This window comes from Mytilus californianus, unplaced genomic scaffold (genome assembly GCF_021869535.1).
Source record: "Mytilus californianus isolate M0D057914Y unplaced genomic scaffold, xbMytCali1.0.p SCAF_9, whole genome shotgun sequence".
In the NCBI taxonomy this organism is placed as follows: Eukaryota; Metazoa; Mollusca; class Bivalvia; order Mytilida; family Mytilidae; genus Mytilus; species Mytilus californianus.
In genome coordinates, this window is record NW_026262745.1 from 1,321,273 (window position 1) to 1,335,108 (window position 13,836).

Here is a 13,836-nt window from a genome sequence, read left to right on the forward strand (position 1 = left end):
GTCTGAATAAATTCAACTTCTTGTGTTCTACTCTATTTTTCGTATTCTTTGTGTTTGACACCCTTTTCTTACTAGTAGTCATCCGTATTGTTTAAGCTCAGAATTTGTGTCTATAATAAACGGTAAAAAAGGTATAAATTTACTGCACCAGATGCGCATTTCGACAAAAAATGTCTCTTCAGAGATGTTCGATGCCAAAATATTTGAAAATCCAAAACTTATTCAAAAATTGAAGAGCTAATAAAACCAAAAAATTCAAAAAGTATAGCCGAAGTCGGACAGGTAATCGGAGCTTTACATGAGGGAGATATACTCTATAATTTCAAATAATTTCAAAAATTTTGTTTTAGCAAATTTCAGTAACACACTATTCGTATTTTCATGAGTAGCGAAGCACTGGCTACATCTGTTTTATTCGCCCTACATCAGTAATTATTTTTGTTACCATGTGTGAGAACCAGTCTTCTGTATTGTCCAGCATGTTTGTTAAAGTAACTACGTATCAACTTATCCATCTATACCTATGATAAGCTGTTTCAATTTAGAAATAGACTATACGGTCGACATAGTCAGAAAAAGAATGAATTTGGATTTGTATGTTCGATGAGATGAAATGAAAGTCTCGTACCTTGTAATGTTCAAAATCTCACAGAATAATATCATATGCACGAACTTTGAATTAAATCATGTTTTACGTCATACACAAGAATAATTATTTGATATTTTTGTTTCAATATCAGTTTGCAATGAATGTACTATTTTTAAATAATATTTTCACACTTTGTTCTTTCCACTTCTATGTCTAGACCACATTTCGAACGTGATAGAAAGCTATTTCGGACTTTTTGTTTTATATCTATCAACTTTGAACTTCGACAGTATATACTTGAGTTGGGGAGGGATGATCTTGCACGACCATTTGTATAACGCATTTCAAAATGTTTTCTCAGTTTTAGGTCGAAACTAGTGTGTCTCTCGGTAGTATTGAAAGACAAATTACTTTCAGTTTTTATACCTATCTATAAATGAATAGAAAAACAGCGTTGTACTGTGATCATTGTTATAGTGTGCATATGTGTGAGTTTTTTTATAGTGTGCACATGTGTGTGTTTATACAGTTTTCTAATACATACTACATTTTTTTATTAACGTCCAATATCAACATTCCTTATTGAAGTTTGTGATCTTAGTCGTTTTCTAGTGTTTATAAGGTTTATGTAGGAGAAGTCCAAACAAGGCAGGGGCTGATTCAGGCGGGGGCGTGGCGCGCGGGCGTGCGCCCCCCCCCCCCCCCCTAAAATTTGCAAAGCATGGGTTGTCCTCAGCTTAATAAAGAATATTTCGATAATTTTACCTCAAAAAACTTTTCGCCTCGCTCCACTCGTCGAAAATTTAAGTTTGTGCCCCCCTAACCTAAAATCCTAGATCCGCCCCTGCAAGGTGTACATGAATTACTACTAAGACCGTATCTGTTTTCATTGATATAGTTGTGGAGAAACATTGGTGCATATCAATTGTCACACGCTTTTAGTTGATCAGCCAGTAAAGAAGACTTTTACCCTTTAGAAACTTTTGGTTCAATAGCTTTTTAAAGTACCAATCAAAATATTACCTGTTATATTGAACATCAAATCTTGTGGTTCTACTATTGGTTGCCTGCAATATAAAGTATACCTAATTATAGAATATTGTTCCTTGCTTTTGCCCTCCCAAACGAATTAAGAAAACATTGAATTGAATTGATTTATTTACAGGAAGAATTTGAAGATGTTTATTAATTATTTTTATTGAAGAGGTAGGATGAAGAAAGTTATCTCTTAAACTGATATCAAATTGCTTACCTGGTTGAAGAAGGAATCTGTTGGTCTTGTGATACTGTATTTTTGTTATTTGAAGCAATGCAACTGTAGTCTGAAATATAGTTTTAGAAATTAAAAATGAAATCAAGCTTTGAATATCCACAATATATCAATAGTTTTCCTGTTTGAAATATACTGATAAGTCCTATTATTTGCCGAAATTCGCTGGTGTTACATTATGTTGTCATCGATGGTAACGAATCTAAATATAAAAGATACAATATGACAAACATAACTAAGTTCAGTAATGAATCATTCAGATAATCAAAACTATAAATGACAGACACATCAGATGTAAAGTGTGATGTCAGAATTAAACTTTCTGCTATCATTGCTCTTTTATATTTAACTTTATGACACATGTCCAGATATGATTCAATTCGTCAGGAGAGATCGATGCTTTAGTTTAGAGAATAATATATCATTAGACCGTTACGGAATAACCGTTTCACAGATGATATCGGATATGTTTCTTATGTCGTAACTACAATACCCTTCCCTTTTCACGAATGTGACCTACCGAATTAGACTATTAACCGGATTTGTAATAACATAAGCAACACGACGGGTGCCACATGTGGAGCAGTATATGCTTACCCTTCCGGAGCACCTGAGATCACCCCAAGTTTTTGGTGGGGTTCGTGTTGCTGAGTCTTTAGTTTTCTATGTTGTGTCATCTGTGATATTATTTGTCTGTTTGTCTTTTTATTTTTAGCCATGGCGTTGTCAGTTTGTTTTCGATCTATGAGTTTGACTGTCCCTCTGGTATCTGTCGTCCCTCTCTTATATATATATATGTACATGTATATAATTTTTTACATTTACCCTTTGATAAGTTTTCGTTAGATAAACATTTTTTCACGTAACAAGAACAATCTTTCTCCAATGGTTTGCAGCTAGATTTGTCCGTTATATTAGTCACAAAGTCATATCCCTTAGTATGGTCACATCTACAAGAAACGTCTTTTTCTGCTGAACCGTTGATGTGAATTACTTGGCCTTCTTCATTACAGAATGATTTTAGATAAATACACTGACTGCTTACATTCTGCCACAAATTAAATCCAGGTGGCTGGAACCTTTCAGAGGAACATTCAATATTTCTTAGTCCACCCGACCATACATACTTTTGTCCTGCAGATTAACATATAAATGAAAACGCATCAACATGATAAAAACTGTATTGTTGCATTTTTAAACATTTAGGATCATAACTTAAATATATAACATGAATACAAAAGTTCCTTCCAGGGAATGTCATTTATTTAGAAACTTTAATTGTGGGTAATTAGATAGTGACAAAGTAAGATGTTTTAAATATTCTGCGAAATATTAAGATGCATTCATTCACATATATAATAAGTTTAAAACTTGAAAAGTTAAATCACTAAACGTGGCAGAAAAGTATATAAAAATATATAATATTTAATTTGATAACCATGCATTCTATATTATTTACCAATCCCAGCGAATTCAGGCTTATCGTTGCAGTATTCATGAATGATTTCTTCGTTTCCAGTGCTACATGTTGTATTTTCAGTATTACATAGACAGGAATAATACAACGGATGATTTGGACAAACTTGTTGTGATCGAATATATCGTTGTACATACTGTGGACATTTCAAATTAAAAGTAGACAAGGTTCCAATGATCCAGGCGGCGAAAATCTGCAATAATCAAAAGTTTGATTATGCGATATTACAATAATTCATGTACTTAGTTTGTAAATAATCCTTTAGAAAAAGAGGTAAATTTCCCATTGTACTGTATATTTTCCTTGTTTCATTCTAATGTAAATATTATCCTGTCTCGACACACCCTGTTTTTCATTAATGTGATTCAATATTATACGTCTTTCACAAGGGATTTACCAGTTCTGGACATCAGTAAACTACTACTACAACGTTAACATAATTATTCTAATTGCTCATTTTTAAAAGTTGACTTATGTTAATTGAAGCATGAATTGTAATTGTTTTGCAAATGTTGTAACACGAATATGGCATATATACATTTTGAAGTAATCAGGATGACAATGGTCAAATTTTTTATCATTGAAGTATTATATAATACTTCCATGTTTTGACCATACTGGATACACCAGTATGAAATATATATGCAAAACGCAGACAAATATATCAAACTGATTATGATCAAAAGAAATATACGTTTTGGCTTAATAATCATATTGTAGACAGCAAAATATACATGTGACAGAAATGCGTACTTACGAAAATGAAAATAATGATTGTTTTCATGGTGATAGCTCATGTTCAGGCTGCACACAGAAATCGGTATTGCCGAACTACAATGTAAAAAAATCATATCAAATAGATTTAACATATATATTCATCAAATTGAAAAAGGTTTTAAATTATACCTTGAAAAGAAATGTCTATAGATCTGATTCAACTAAATTGCTCTTTTAATTTTGTTTTAAATATTTTTGATATAAATTTATAATTGATTTTATAGGATTTCAGTTAAGTGTAGCCTACTTGAAGAGGAAAACTATATAAATGGAATTCCAATTTGACAACTTTTGGAATTTCAAATGGTTTTCTATAAAGATTTTGCAGGTTTGTAAAAATTCAGATATCTTAAAACTGATTTTTTTTCAACAAACGTTGGCAGAAATTCTTTAATCACTTCATATTAATAATACTGGAAAAAAAGAACAATTAAAGATTTTTTTTATAAATTAAAGGACATCATTATTTTCCTTATTTGATTGACTGTTCTCAACACGACGTCAATATCCCTGGCAAAGTCCTTGCTGCTGTATCGTATGCATTCTGGTATCAGGAAAAAGGACAACGAATATAGTATGTCCCAGTCTAGGAATAATTATCAATTTCTTTTAGAAAATCAAGTAATCCTTACTTTTTTTTAAATTCTTAAAAACTATCCTCATGTCGACGTTTCAAAAGTGAATTCCTATGACGTGAACTAGTAGATATTTCCGGGAAACATGATCTACTTTATGGTAGAAATAGGACTTTGAACTAGATTTAAGTTTTCTTAGACATGTGCTTGATGTCTTTTTGCTTTTTTTATAGAAATATGTACTTAGCCTTTGGACTTTTCGATGACAACGTTCTTGCTTCCTCAATCAGAACTAATATTTGCTATTTTTGCTATTTCCACTTTCAATTACTAGTATACATGTACGGCATATCTCAATTGAAACTTGCTTTAATTGTGACAAGAGTTCATTGAAACTTTACGAGACTCGATAAATGTTATTTTATCTATTACAATAGGAAACTAGAGGCTCCAAAGAGCATGTGTCACTCACCTTGGTCTATGTGCATATCAAACTAAGGACACTCTCCAACTTTGTAGACGAGAATAGACTTAAAGACAAAAATCTCTATTTTGTTGATCTTGTATTACTGATCTTTTAGTCTGTTTAGTTTTTCTCTATCTTCTTTAGTTTTTGCTCAAAACACAAAAGAGGGTAAAAAAAATCCTCATTTAAGGGCAATCACTCCTATGAAGAGTGACAGTCTACTAACTATATCGTCAAAATTTGACTTTTTAATGGATCTTGCCTTGCTGATCATTTTTGTGATTTAAAGTGTTTATCTAAATATTATAATTTAAATCATATAAGGCATAACGGAAAATGATATAATAGGCAAAAATGAAAAAAATGGTAAAATTTGTCATTTATGGGCTATAACTCCTATAAGAATTTGTCTAACAGTTTTGATGTATATAGACAATTGGTAGAGCTCATTATTCTGAACATTTTGCTCCTTTCAGATTTTCTCTTTTTATAATGGTTCAAAAAATAATAGACAAAACTTGCATTTTACCCCTATGTTCTATTTTTAGCCATGTCGGCCATGTTGGTTGGTTGGCGGGGTCATCGGACACATTTTTTAAACTAGATACCCTAATGATGATTTTGGCCAGGTTCGGTTAAATTTGTCTTTGTAGTTTCAGAGGAGAAGATTTTTGTAAAAGATTACAAAAATTTACAAAAAATTGTTAAAAATTGACTATTTTGGTCATTTGACTTATTTGTAGATCTTACTTTGCTGAACATTATTGCTGTTTACAGTTTATCTCTATCTATAATAATATTCAAGATAATAACCAAAAACTGCAAAATTTCCTTAAAATTACCAATTCAGGGACAGCAACCCAATAACGGGTTGTCTGATGTGTCTGAAAATTTCAGGACAGATAGATCTTGACCTAATGAACAATCCCATGTCAGATTTTAACTAGATACCCCAATGATGATTGATGCCAAGTTCGGTTGAATTTGGCCCAGTATTTTCAGAGGAGAAGATATTTGTAAAAGTTTACGACGACGGACAACGACGGACGACGGACGCCAAGTGATGAGAAAAACTCATTTGGTCTTTTAGGCCAGGTGAGCTAAAAAGGGGATGTTGGTGTAACGTCATTGAGAAAGAAACCCAAGACCAACAGTACAATATCACCGACTACATAATGGTCTTCAACAATTGTCAGTTGTTTAGTTAAAACAGTATTTTATTCAAACAATTTTATTTGGATTGGACAACAGGCAAAGCATATATAAGCCCTCTCCATGAACAAAGACAGGTGTATGTACAAGAGGGTCCAAATAAGGTTGACAGAATGGAAAATAATAATAAAAAAAACGAATAGAATACATGTAATAAAATAATAATTAAGCGCCTAAGTATAAAAAAAGGAGAATCATGGAGTGCTAAAATATAAAGAAAAGGGAATAATGGACAAAGCAGAATAACAGAAAAATTAAAAGGTTACAGAAATGAAGTCACAATCAAACAGATCCTCTACACTCTCTCAACTTGTTAATCTAAATTACTAAGAGTCTAGAACAATAAAATGTGCAAGATAAATAGATATAGTTGTCTGGCTTGCCTCTCTGTCTACCTAAAATTGCCATGCCAACCCTAGACCACATTGTTTACTTTCTTAGTTCAGCACCGATAATGGACACCACTTCCCTTTATAATTAATCTATGAAAAATATTTATTTCAAATTATTACAAAATTATATTACTTGCCTAATCATCCTAGTTTTGCTCAGGCAGGAAACAAAGAAAAATAGAGGCAATAGTTAACAGATGTTCTAAACTCATAAATCCATTAGGAAAAAACATATTAAGGTAACTGAAGGAATCGCACAAACTCTAAAATTAAGTAGCGATAAATGGGGTGTCGACAGGGAAAGCGTTTCCTACTATGCATACATCAACCGCCATGCATATGAATCACATCTGAGTCAAGATGTAACAATCAGAGATGGTACACAATCGGTTAATTTACACGTGAAACGACCATTCTGGTATTTCGAGATCTAAGATCTCGAAAACCTGTCGCTAGTGAGTTGAGACAATAACACATTGTATCGGTTAATCAATAAGTGACGGTGTCTGTTAGAATTATGTAATGTCGATTTCGGTCTTTGTTCCTAATAACTCTGTACCTTTTTGTGTAAGGAGCACACCTCTGTAAATGAATTGCGTATGTAGTGTGAAATGACACGAGCGTGGCGTACTATGATATGTAAACGCCATGCAATGGAGCAGAGGATATGTTACTGTTGAGAAGTGGGAAGTTCCAGATTTGAAAGTTGAAATGATCACGTTTGTCATAAATTTTAGTTTCAGTAGAATCGTTACTCTTAATGTTACTGGGATATATGAGATGCACACTCTCTCTGAAATAGGAGTTATTGAGTGACAGAACATCATCAATATATATGAAAGGGACATTAAAGAACTTTGCAAGAAGATTTGTCTTTTTGTCTTTGAGAAGGTTCTGTATACTGCTTCATTGAGTTCAGAAACAAGTTGGCAAATAGGGGTGCACAATAAGAACCGGGATCTATTGGAACTTCATCTGTCAGTTGTAAAATAAATCTACACAACTCTTCAAATATGTTGAACAATAAGTCGAGCATTTTGATGATATTATCATTGGTGTATTTCTTGTTGGGATCAGTGTTGTTCTATCTCCACAACCTTTTAATGACCTTAAATAGGGAATTTGCACCTGTGATTCCCATTTTGTAGAACAGGCACTGTTTTAATGAAAATATGAAGTCGATTGAACATGAGGAATAGTAGTAAAAAGCATAGATTTTATTTTTTATATATATAACTGCAAAATTGTAGAGGTTGGGATCAAAGATTTTGAAGACGAGCTGTAGAATTTTTTTTCAGAATCTACATCTAATTGACACCATTATTTGAATATACCTAAAGGCCATCTATTAGTGTAGAAAGAATGGTAGTAAGAACATCTGGACGATCCGGTATATATCATGTATATCGTTATTTATAAGGATTTTTGTGAAGTTTAAGTTTAGGTAACCAGTAGATATGGTAGAAAGACAGGATATTTTCATCGTCATTTTTATGTTAATGGCAAAAAATGAGAAAGACGAATATGTGATTTTCTAAAATCTCTTTTTCCGTGTAGTTTTTAGAAGTCGGAAAATGATGAACACGTACATATACATATATAACATGTATTAATGATTATAAAATGGATTGGGCAAATAGGGGTTTGCATACTCAGGTAATTCTTACTTTACTTCTAGAATAATTTCACATTATGATTTTTTTACTAAAAGATAAGTTACTGTAAATTCATAATTCATTACATTTAAGCAGAGACATGTATATATGTCTCTGCATTTAAGGGTTGGACAAGAACCGTAGTGGGAATCGAAATCGAAAGTAGAAGCATTTTGAAGCATTGTAAAGTGCTATCATTAATGAGAAAGGAAATATATATATATAAACATTGACTGAAATATGAAAAAATTAAATGTATATTATACATTCAATATTTACATATCTTTAAATTACATCTACTTACGATAGATTGCCATTGTAGCATCTGAAAGTATGTAACGATTTTCAGAAAATTTAATCCATTATAAAGAATACTTCCGGGTTAAAGTGACTTGTAAAAATAGTAATTCTAAGGTCAAATCGATAATATACATCAATTGTAGATGTCCCTTTTTAAGAGTTCTATAAGCAAAATTAGTTTCCCCTTAGTGTTTCCTGGTTTCAGTGTTAATATTAAACTTTTTTTCTGCTTCAATTGTGATATAAAGTAATAAATCAAATATATTTATCATGTTTATATAATATAATATATCATAGATCTATGCATGTGAATAGACAATGTACAACACCTACAGTTGTGTATTTGTGTATCTTTAAAGAAATATTTCATTTAATCTTATACACTTGATACATGTACCAAAGTTTTAATTATATAGTAATATGATTGAACGTTTTTCATTGGGTTTTTAAACCAATATCTTTCACGTCAACTTTATTTTATTTAAAAAAAAAAATAGAATGACCCAAATTAGAGAAATAAGTCACCGCCTGTGAAATGCCCCATATTAATTATATCAATGACATTTTTCAGACCATAAATTATGAACTCGAATGTCATGAAGAATTGAGCAACTATATTTATTTGTAGTATTTTTTATGATTCAGTTTATTTCCACAAAATATCGTTTTCTTCTCAAATATACAAATTAATGTTATCAATACTGTATCTATTGATATTATTTTCCTTGAATTTTATACAATAATACAATTAAGTATTTCACCAGTTATGTTTGATTCTATGCATCTCGTTCCGTCTTTTGAAGCTAAAACAACAAACAAACGAGTAGTAAATCGTGCTGTTTGAATTGTTTCATAATTTTGTCATGTCGGGGCCTTTTATAAATTTGTAGACGGTATAGATTCTACTCAGTGTTGAAGTTCACGTCGCGGATAGTTGTCTCATTGGCAATCAGACCACATCTCCTTATTTTAAAAGTGACATAACTATAGCAATATCCACTTGTTCACAGTCTATTTCATGTTGCAAATAAGAATTAGAATTTTCTGTGTGTTCTTTTGTTATGTTATGAAGTGCAGAGGAAATTACAGCTTAAAAAAACTTAAAAACATATCCACAAACATTAAATTTTAATTTAAACGTGCATGTATATATTATAAAAATAAGGAGATGATGTGGTATGATTGCCAATGAGACAACTATCCACCAAAGTTCAAATAAAGTGGATGTAAGCAATTATAGGCAACCTTACGGCCTTCAACAATGAGAAAAACCCATACCGTATAGTCGGCTATAAAAGGCCCCGACATGAAAAATATGAAACAATTCAATTGAATAAACTAACAAATCAATTTACGAAAAACATACTTTTAAGGAAGTAATCGAATGGTCAAAGTACAATAATAATGAGTTTCCGCACTTCATTTACATTTTTCGTTGCCGTGGAATATGTCTGTGTACTGGTTGAGCACATTTCTGGCTTTGCTAAAAACATGCATTGCAGCATCACTCCCGGATGGCTATTGTCGACAAATAATCAGGTAACAAATCATTTTCATTTATATTTTTTATGACTATTTAATTTGCAAATTCACAATTATTCAATATTCAATATTCAAGATTAATATTGTAATAATCGATACGACGTCTCATCTCTTTTTTCAAAGGGTTGAAAAATATAATTATTTATATAATAGACATTTTGATACAATTTTGGTGGTGGGTTTGAGCGGAAGGATTATTTGAGATATGTGAACCAAGGATTGCAATACCTACTTCATTTTGAATTTCATATTTCATATATATTTTCAAATTTGAAATAATGTTAATGGGAAAAATGAATGATTGATATTTGCTATCAAATTTATTCTAGGTGATCTTAGTATAGCAAATCAACAGTTATACATGTACCTGCTATTACTTTAAATTATGAGATCACACAAACAACACAATGACCGTGAGGTGATCTTAGCATATATAACGACAACAATATCATAAATAGAAAATCATGAATTTCACTAAAATCCGTAGAACTCATGCGCTAAGAACATAATTCCTGTTCTACTGGTGGCACCAACTTCTTTTTTTAATCATGACAAGTTAAAATAGGTTGACAAGAGGTATTTGGTGATAAGTTATTAAGACGAAAAGAGGACAGGGTTGTGCCGACAACAAATGCTACACATCTGTGGTCATTATATGAAATCAACCAAGTGGTGATGGCGAAAGTACAATACCTGTATATATAGTTTCTAACGATATAACCCGACCATATCTGTTCTATAAAGTACAATACCTGTATATATAGTTTCTAACGATATAACCCGACCATATCTGTTCTATAAAGTACAATAGCTGTATATATAGTTTCTAACGATATAACCCGACCATATCTGTTCTATAAAGTACAATACCTGTATATATAGTTTCCAACGATATAACCCGACCATATCTGTTCTATAAAGTACAATACCTGTATATATAGTTTCCAACGATATAACCCGACCATATCTGTTCTATAAAGTACAATACCTGTATATATAGTTTCCAACGATATAACCCGACCATATCTGTTCTATAAAGTACAATACCTGTATATATAGTTTCTAACGATATAACCCGACCATATCTGTTCTATAAAGTACAATACCTGTATATATAGTTTCCAACGATATAACCCGACCATATCTGTTCTATAAAGTACAATACCTGTATATATAGTTTCTAACGATATAACCCGACCATATCTGTTCTATAAAGTACAATACCTGTATATATAGTTTCTAACGATATAACCCGACCATATCTGTTCTATAAAGTACAATACCTGTATATATAGTTTCCAACGATATAACCCGACCATATCTGTTCTATAAAGTACAATACCTGTATATATAGTTTCTAACGATATAACCCGACCATATCTGTTCTATAAAGTACAATACCTGTATATATAGTTTCTAACGATATAACCCGACCATATCTGTTCTATAAAGTACAATACCTGTATATATAGTTTCCAACGATATAACCCGACCATATCTGTTCTATAAAGTACAATACCTGTATATATAGTTTCTAACGATATAACCCGACCATATCTGTTCTATAAAGTACAATACCTGTATATATAGTTTCCAACGATATAACCCGACCATATCTGTTCTATAAAGTACAATACCTGTATATATAGTTTATAACGATATAACCCGACCATATCTGTTCTATAAAGTACAATACCTGTATATATAGTTTATAACGATATAACCCGACCATATCTGTTCTATAAAGTACAATACCTGTATATATAGTTTCTAACGATATAACCCGACCATATCTGTTCTATAAAGTACAATAGCTGTATATATAGTTTCCAACGATATAACCCGACCATATCTGTTCTATAAAGTACAATAGCTGTTTATATAGTTTCTAACGATATAACCCGGCCATATCTGTTCTATAAAGTACAATACCTGTATATATAGTTTCTAACGATATAACCCGGCCATATCTGTTCTATAAAGTACAATAGCTGTATATATAGTTTCTAACGATATAACCCGACCATATCTGTTCTATAAAGTACAATACCTGTTTATATAGTTTCTAACGATATAACCCGACCATATCTGTTCTATAAAGTACAATACCTGTATATATAGTTTCTAACGATATAACCCGGCCATATCTGTTCTATAAAGTACAATAGCTGTATATATAGTTTCTAACGATATAACCCGACCATATCTGTTCTATAAAGTACAATAGCTGTATATATAGTTTCTAACGATATAACCCGACCATATCTGTTCTATAAAGTACAATACCTGTATATATAGTTTATAACGATATAACCCGACCATATCTGTTCTATAAAGTACAATACCTGTATATATAGTTTCTAACGATATAACCCGACCATATCTGTTCTATAAAGTACAATAGCTGTATATATAGTTTCCAACGATATAACCCGACCATATCTGTTCTATAAAGTACAATAGCTGTTTATATAGTTTCTAACGATATAACCCGGCCATATCTGTTCTATAAAGTACAATACCTGTATATATAGTTTCTAACGATATAACCCGGCCATATCTGTTCTATAAAGTACAATAGCTGTATATATAGTTTCTAACGATATAACCCGACCATATCTGTTCTATAAAGTACAATACCTGTTTATATAGTTTCTAACGATATAACCCGACCATATCTGTTCTATAAAGTACAATACCTGTATATATAGTTTCTAACGATATAACCCGGCCATATCTGTTCTATAAAGTACAATAGCTGTATATATAGTTTCTAACGATATAACCCGACCATATCTGTTCTATAAAGTACAATACCTGTATATATAGTTTCTAACGATATAACCCGACCATATCTGTTCTATAAAGTACAATACCTGTATATATAGTTTCTAACGATATAACCCGACCATATCTGTTCTATAAAGTACAATACCTGTATATATAGTTTCTAACGATATAACCCGACCATATCTGTTCTATAAAGTACAATACCTGTATATATAGTTTCTAACGATATAACCCGACCATATCTGTTCTATAAAGTACAATACCTGTATATATAGTTTCTAACGATATAACCCGACTATATCTGTTCTATAAAGTACAATAGCTGTATATATAGTTTCTAACGATATAACCCGACCATATCTGTTCTATAAAGTACAATACCTGTTTATATAGTTTCTAACGATATAACCCGACCATATCTGTTCTATAAAGAACAATACCTGTATATATAGTTTCTAACGATATAACCCGACCATATCTGTTCTATAAAGTACAATACCTGTATATATAGTTTCTAACGATATAACCCGACCATATCTGTTCTATAGAGAACAATTGGCACAGTTCCTTCCTTGTAAGCGGTAATCTTATAACAAGGAAATTATGATCGCAAACACTTTGGTAAATGTGACCAGATTCATCGTAAAATCGTGAAATCCAACAAATTATCTTATAAAATATAGATGTTGTATAACTCACTAATTTTCAATGAGGCAATTGTCCACTATAATGTCTACACAGCAAGGATGTTAAAACAATACATGTAATAGTACGGCCTCCCGCCATGAGCA

The 13,836-nt window shown here is 31.6% G+C and overlaps 2 protein-coding genes across 11 annotated transcripts in view; one reads left to right on the forward strand and one right to left on the reverse strand.

Annotated features, from left to right (window-relative positions):
- Positions 1–8,787, reverse strand: part of LOC127716130 (uncharacterized) — a 38,932-nt gene extending 30,145 nt beyond the window's left edge. For all 7 annotated transcript variants that reach the window (XM_052222230.1, XM_052222231.1, XM_052222228.1 and 4 more), the window contains exons 1-6: positions 8,718–8,787; positions 4,094–4,167; positions 3,319–3,529; positions 2,685–2,993; positions 1,842–1,911; positions 1,613–1,656 (exon numbers count right to left, since the gene is read on the reverse strand). In XM_052222230.1, coding sequence (XP_052078190.1) covers positions 1,613–1,656; positions 1,842–1,911; positions 2,685–2,993; positions 3,319–3,529; positions 4,094–4,120 — 661 coding nt within the window. In that variant the 5' untranslated portion in view covers positions 4,121–4,167; positions 8,718–8,787. The remainder of the gene's footprint in view (positions 1–1,612; positions 1,657–1,841; positions 1,912–2,684; positions 2,994–3,318; positions 3,530–4,093; positions 4,168–8,717) is intronic.
- Positions 1–13,836, forward strand: part of LOC127716148 (uncharacterized) — a 551,146-nt gene that overhangs the window by 158,388 nt on the left and 378,922 nt on the right. The window contains exon 1 of one of the 4 annotated variants that reach the window (XM_052222268.1): positions 9,853–10,252. The exons of the other annotated variants lie outside the window; for them this stretch is intronic. Coding sequence (XP_052078228.1) covers positions 10,161–10,252 — 92 coding nt within the window. The 5' untranslated portion in view covers positions 9,853–10,160. Of the gene's footprint in view, positions 1–9,852; positions 10,253–13,836 lie in introns of those variants that run through there. 4 annotated transcript variants of the gene reach the window in all.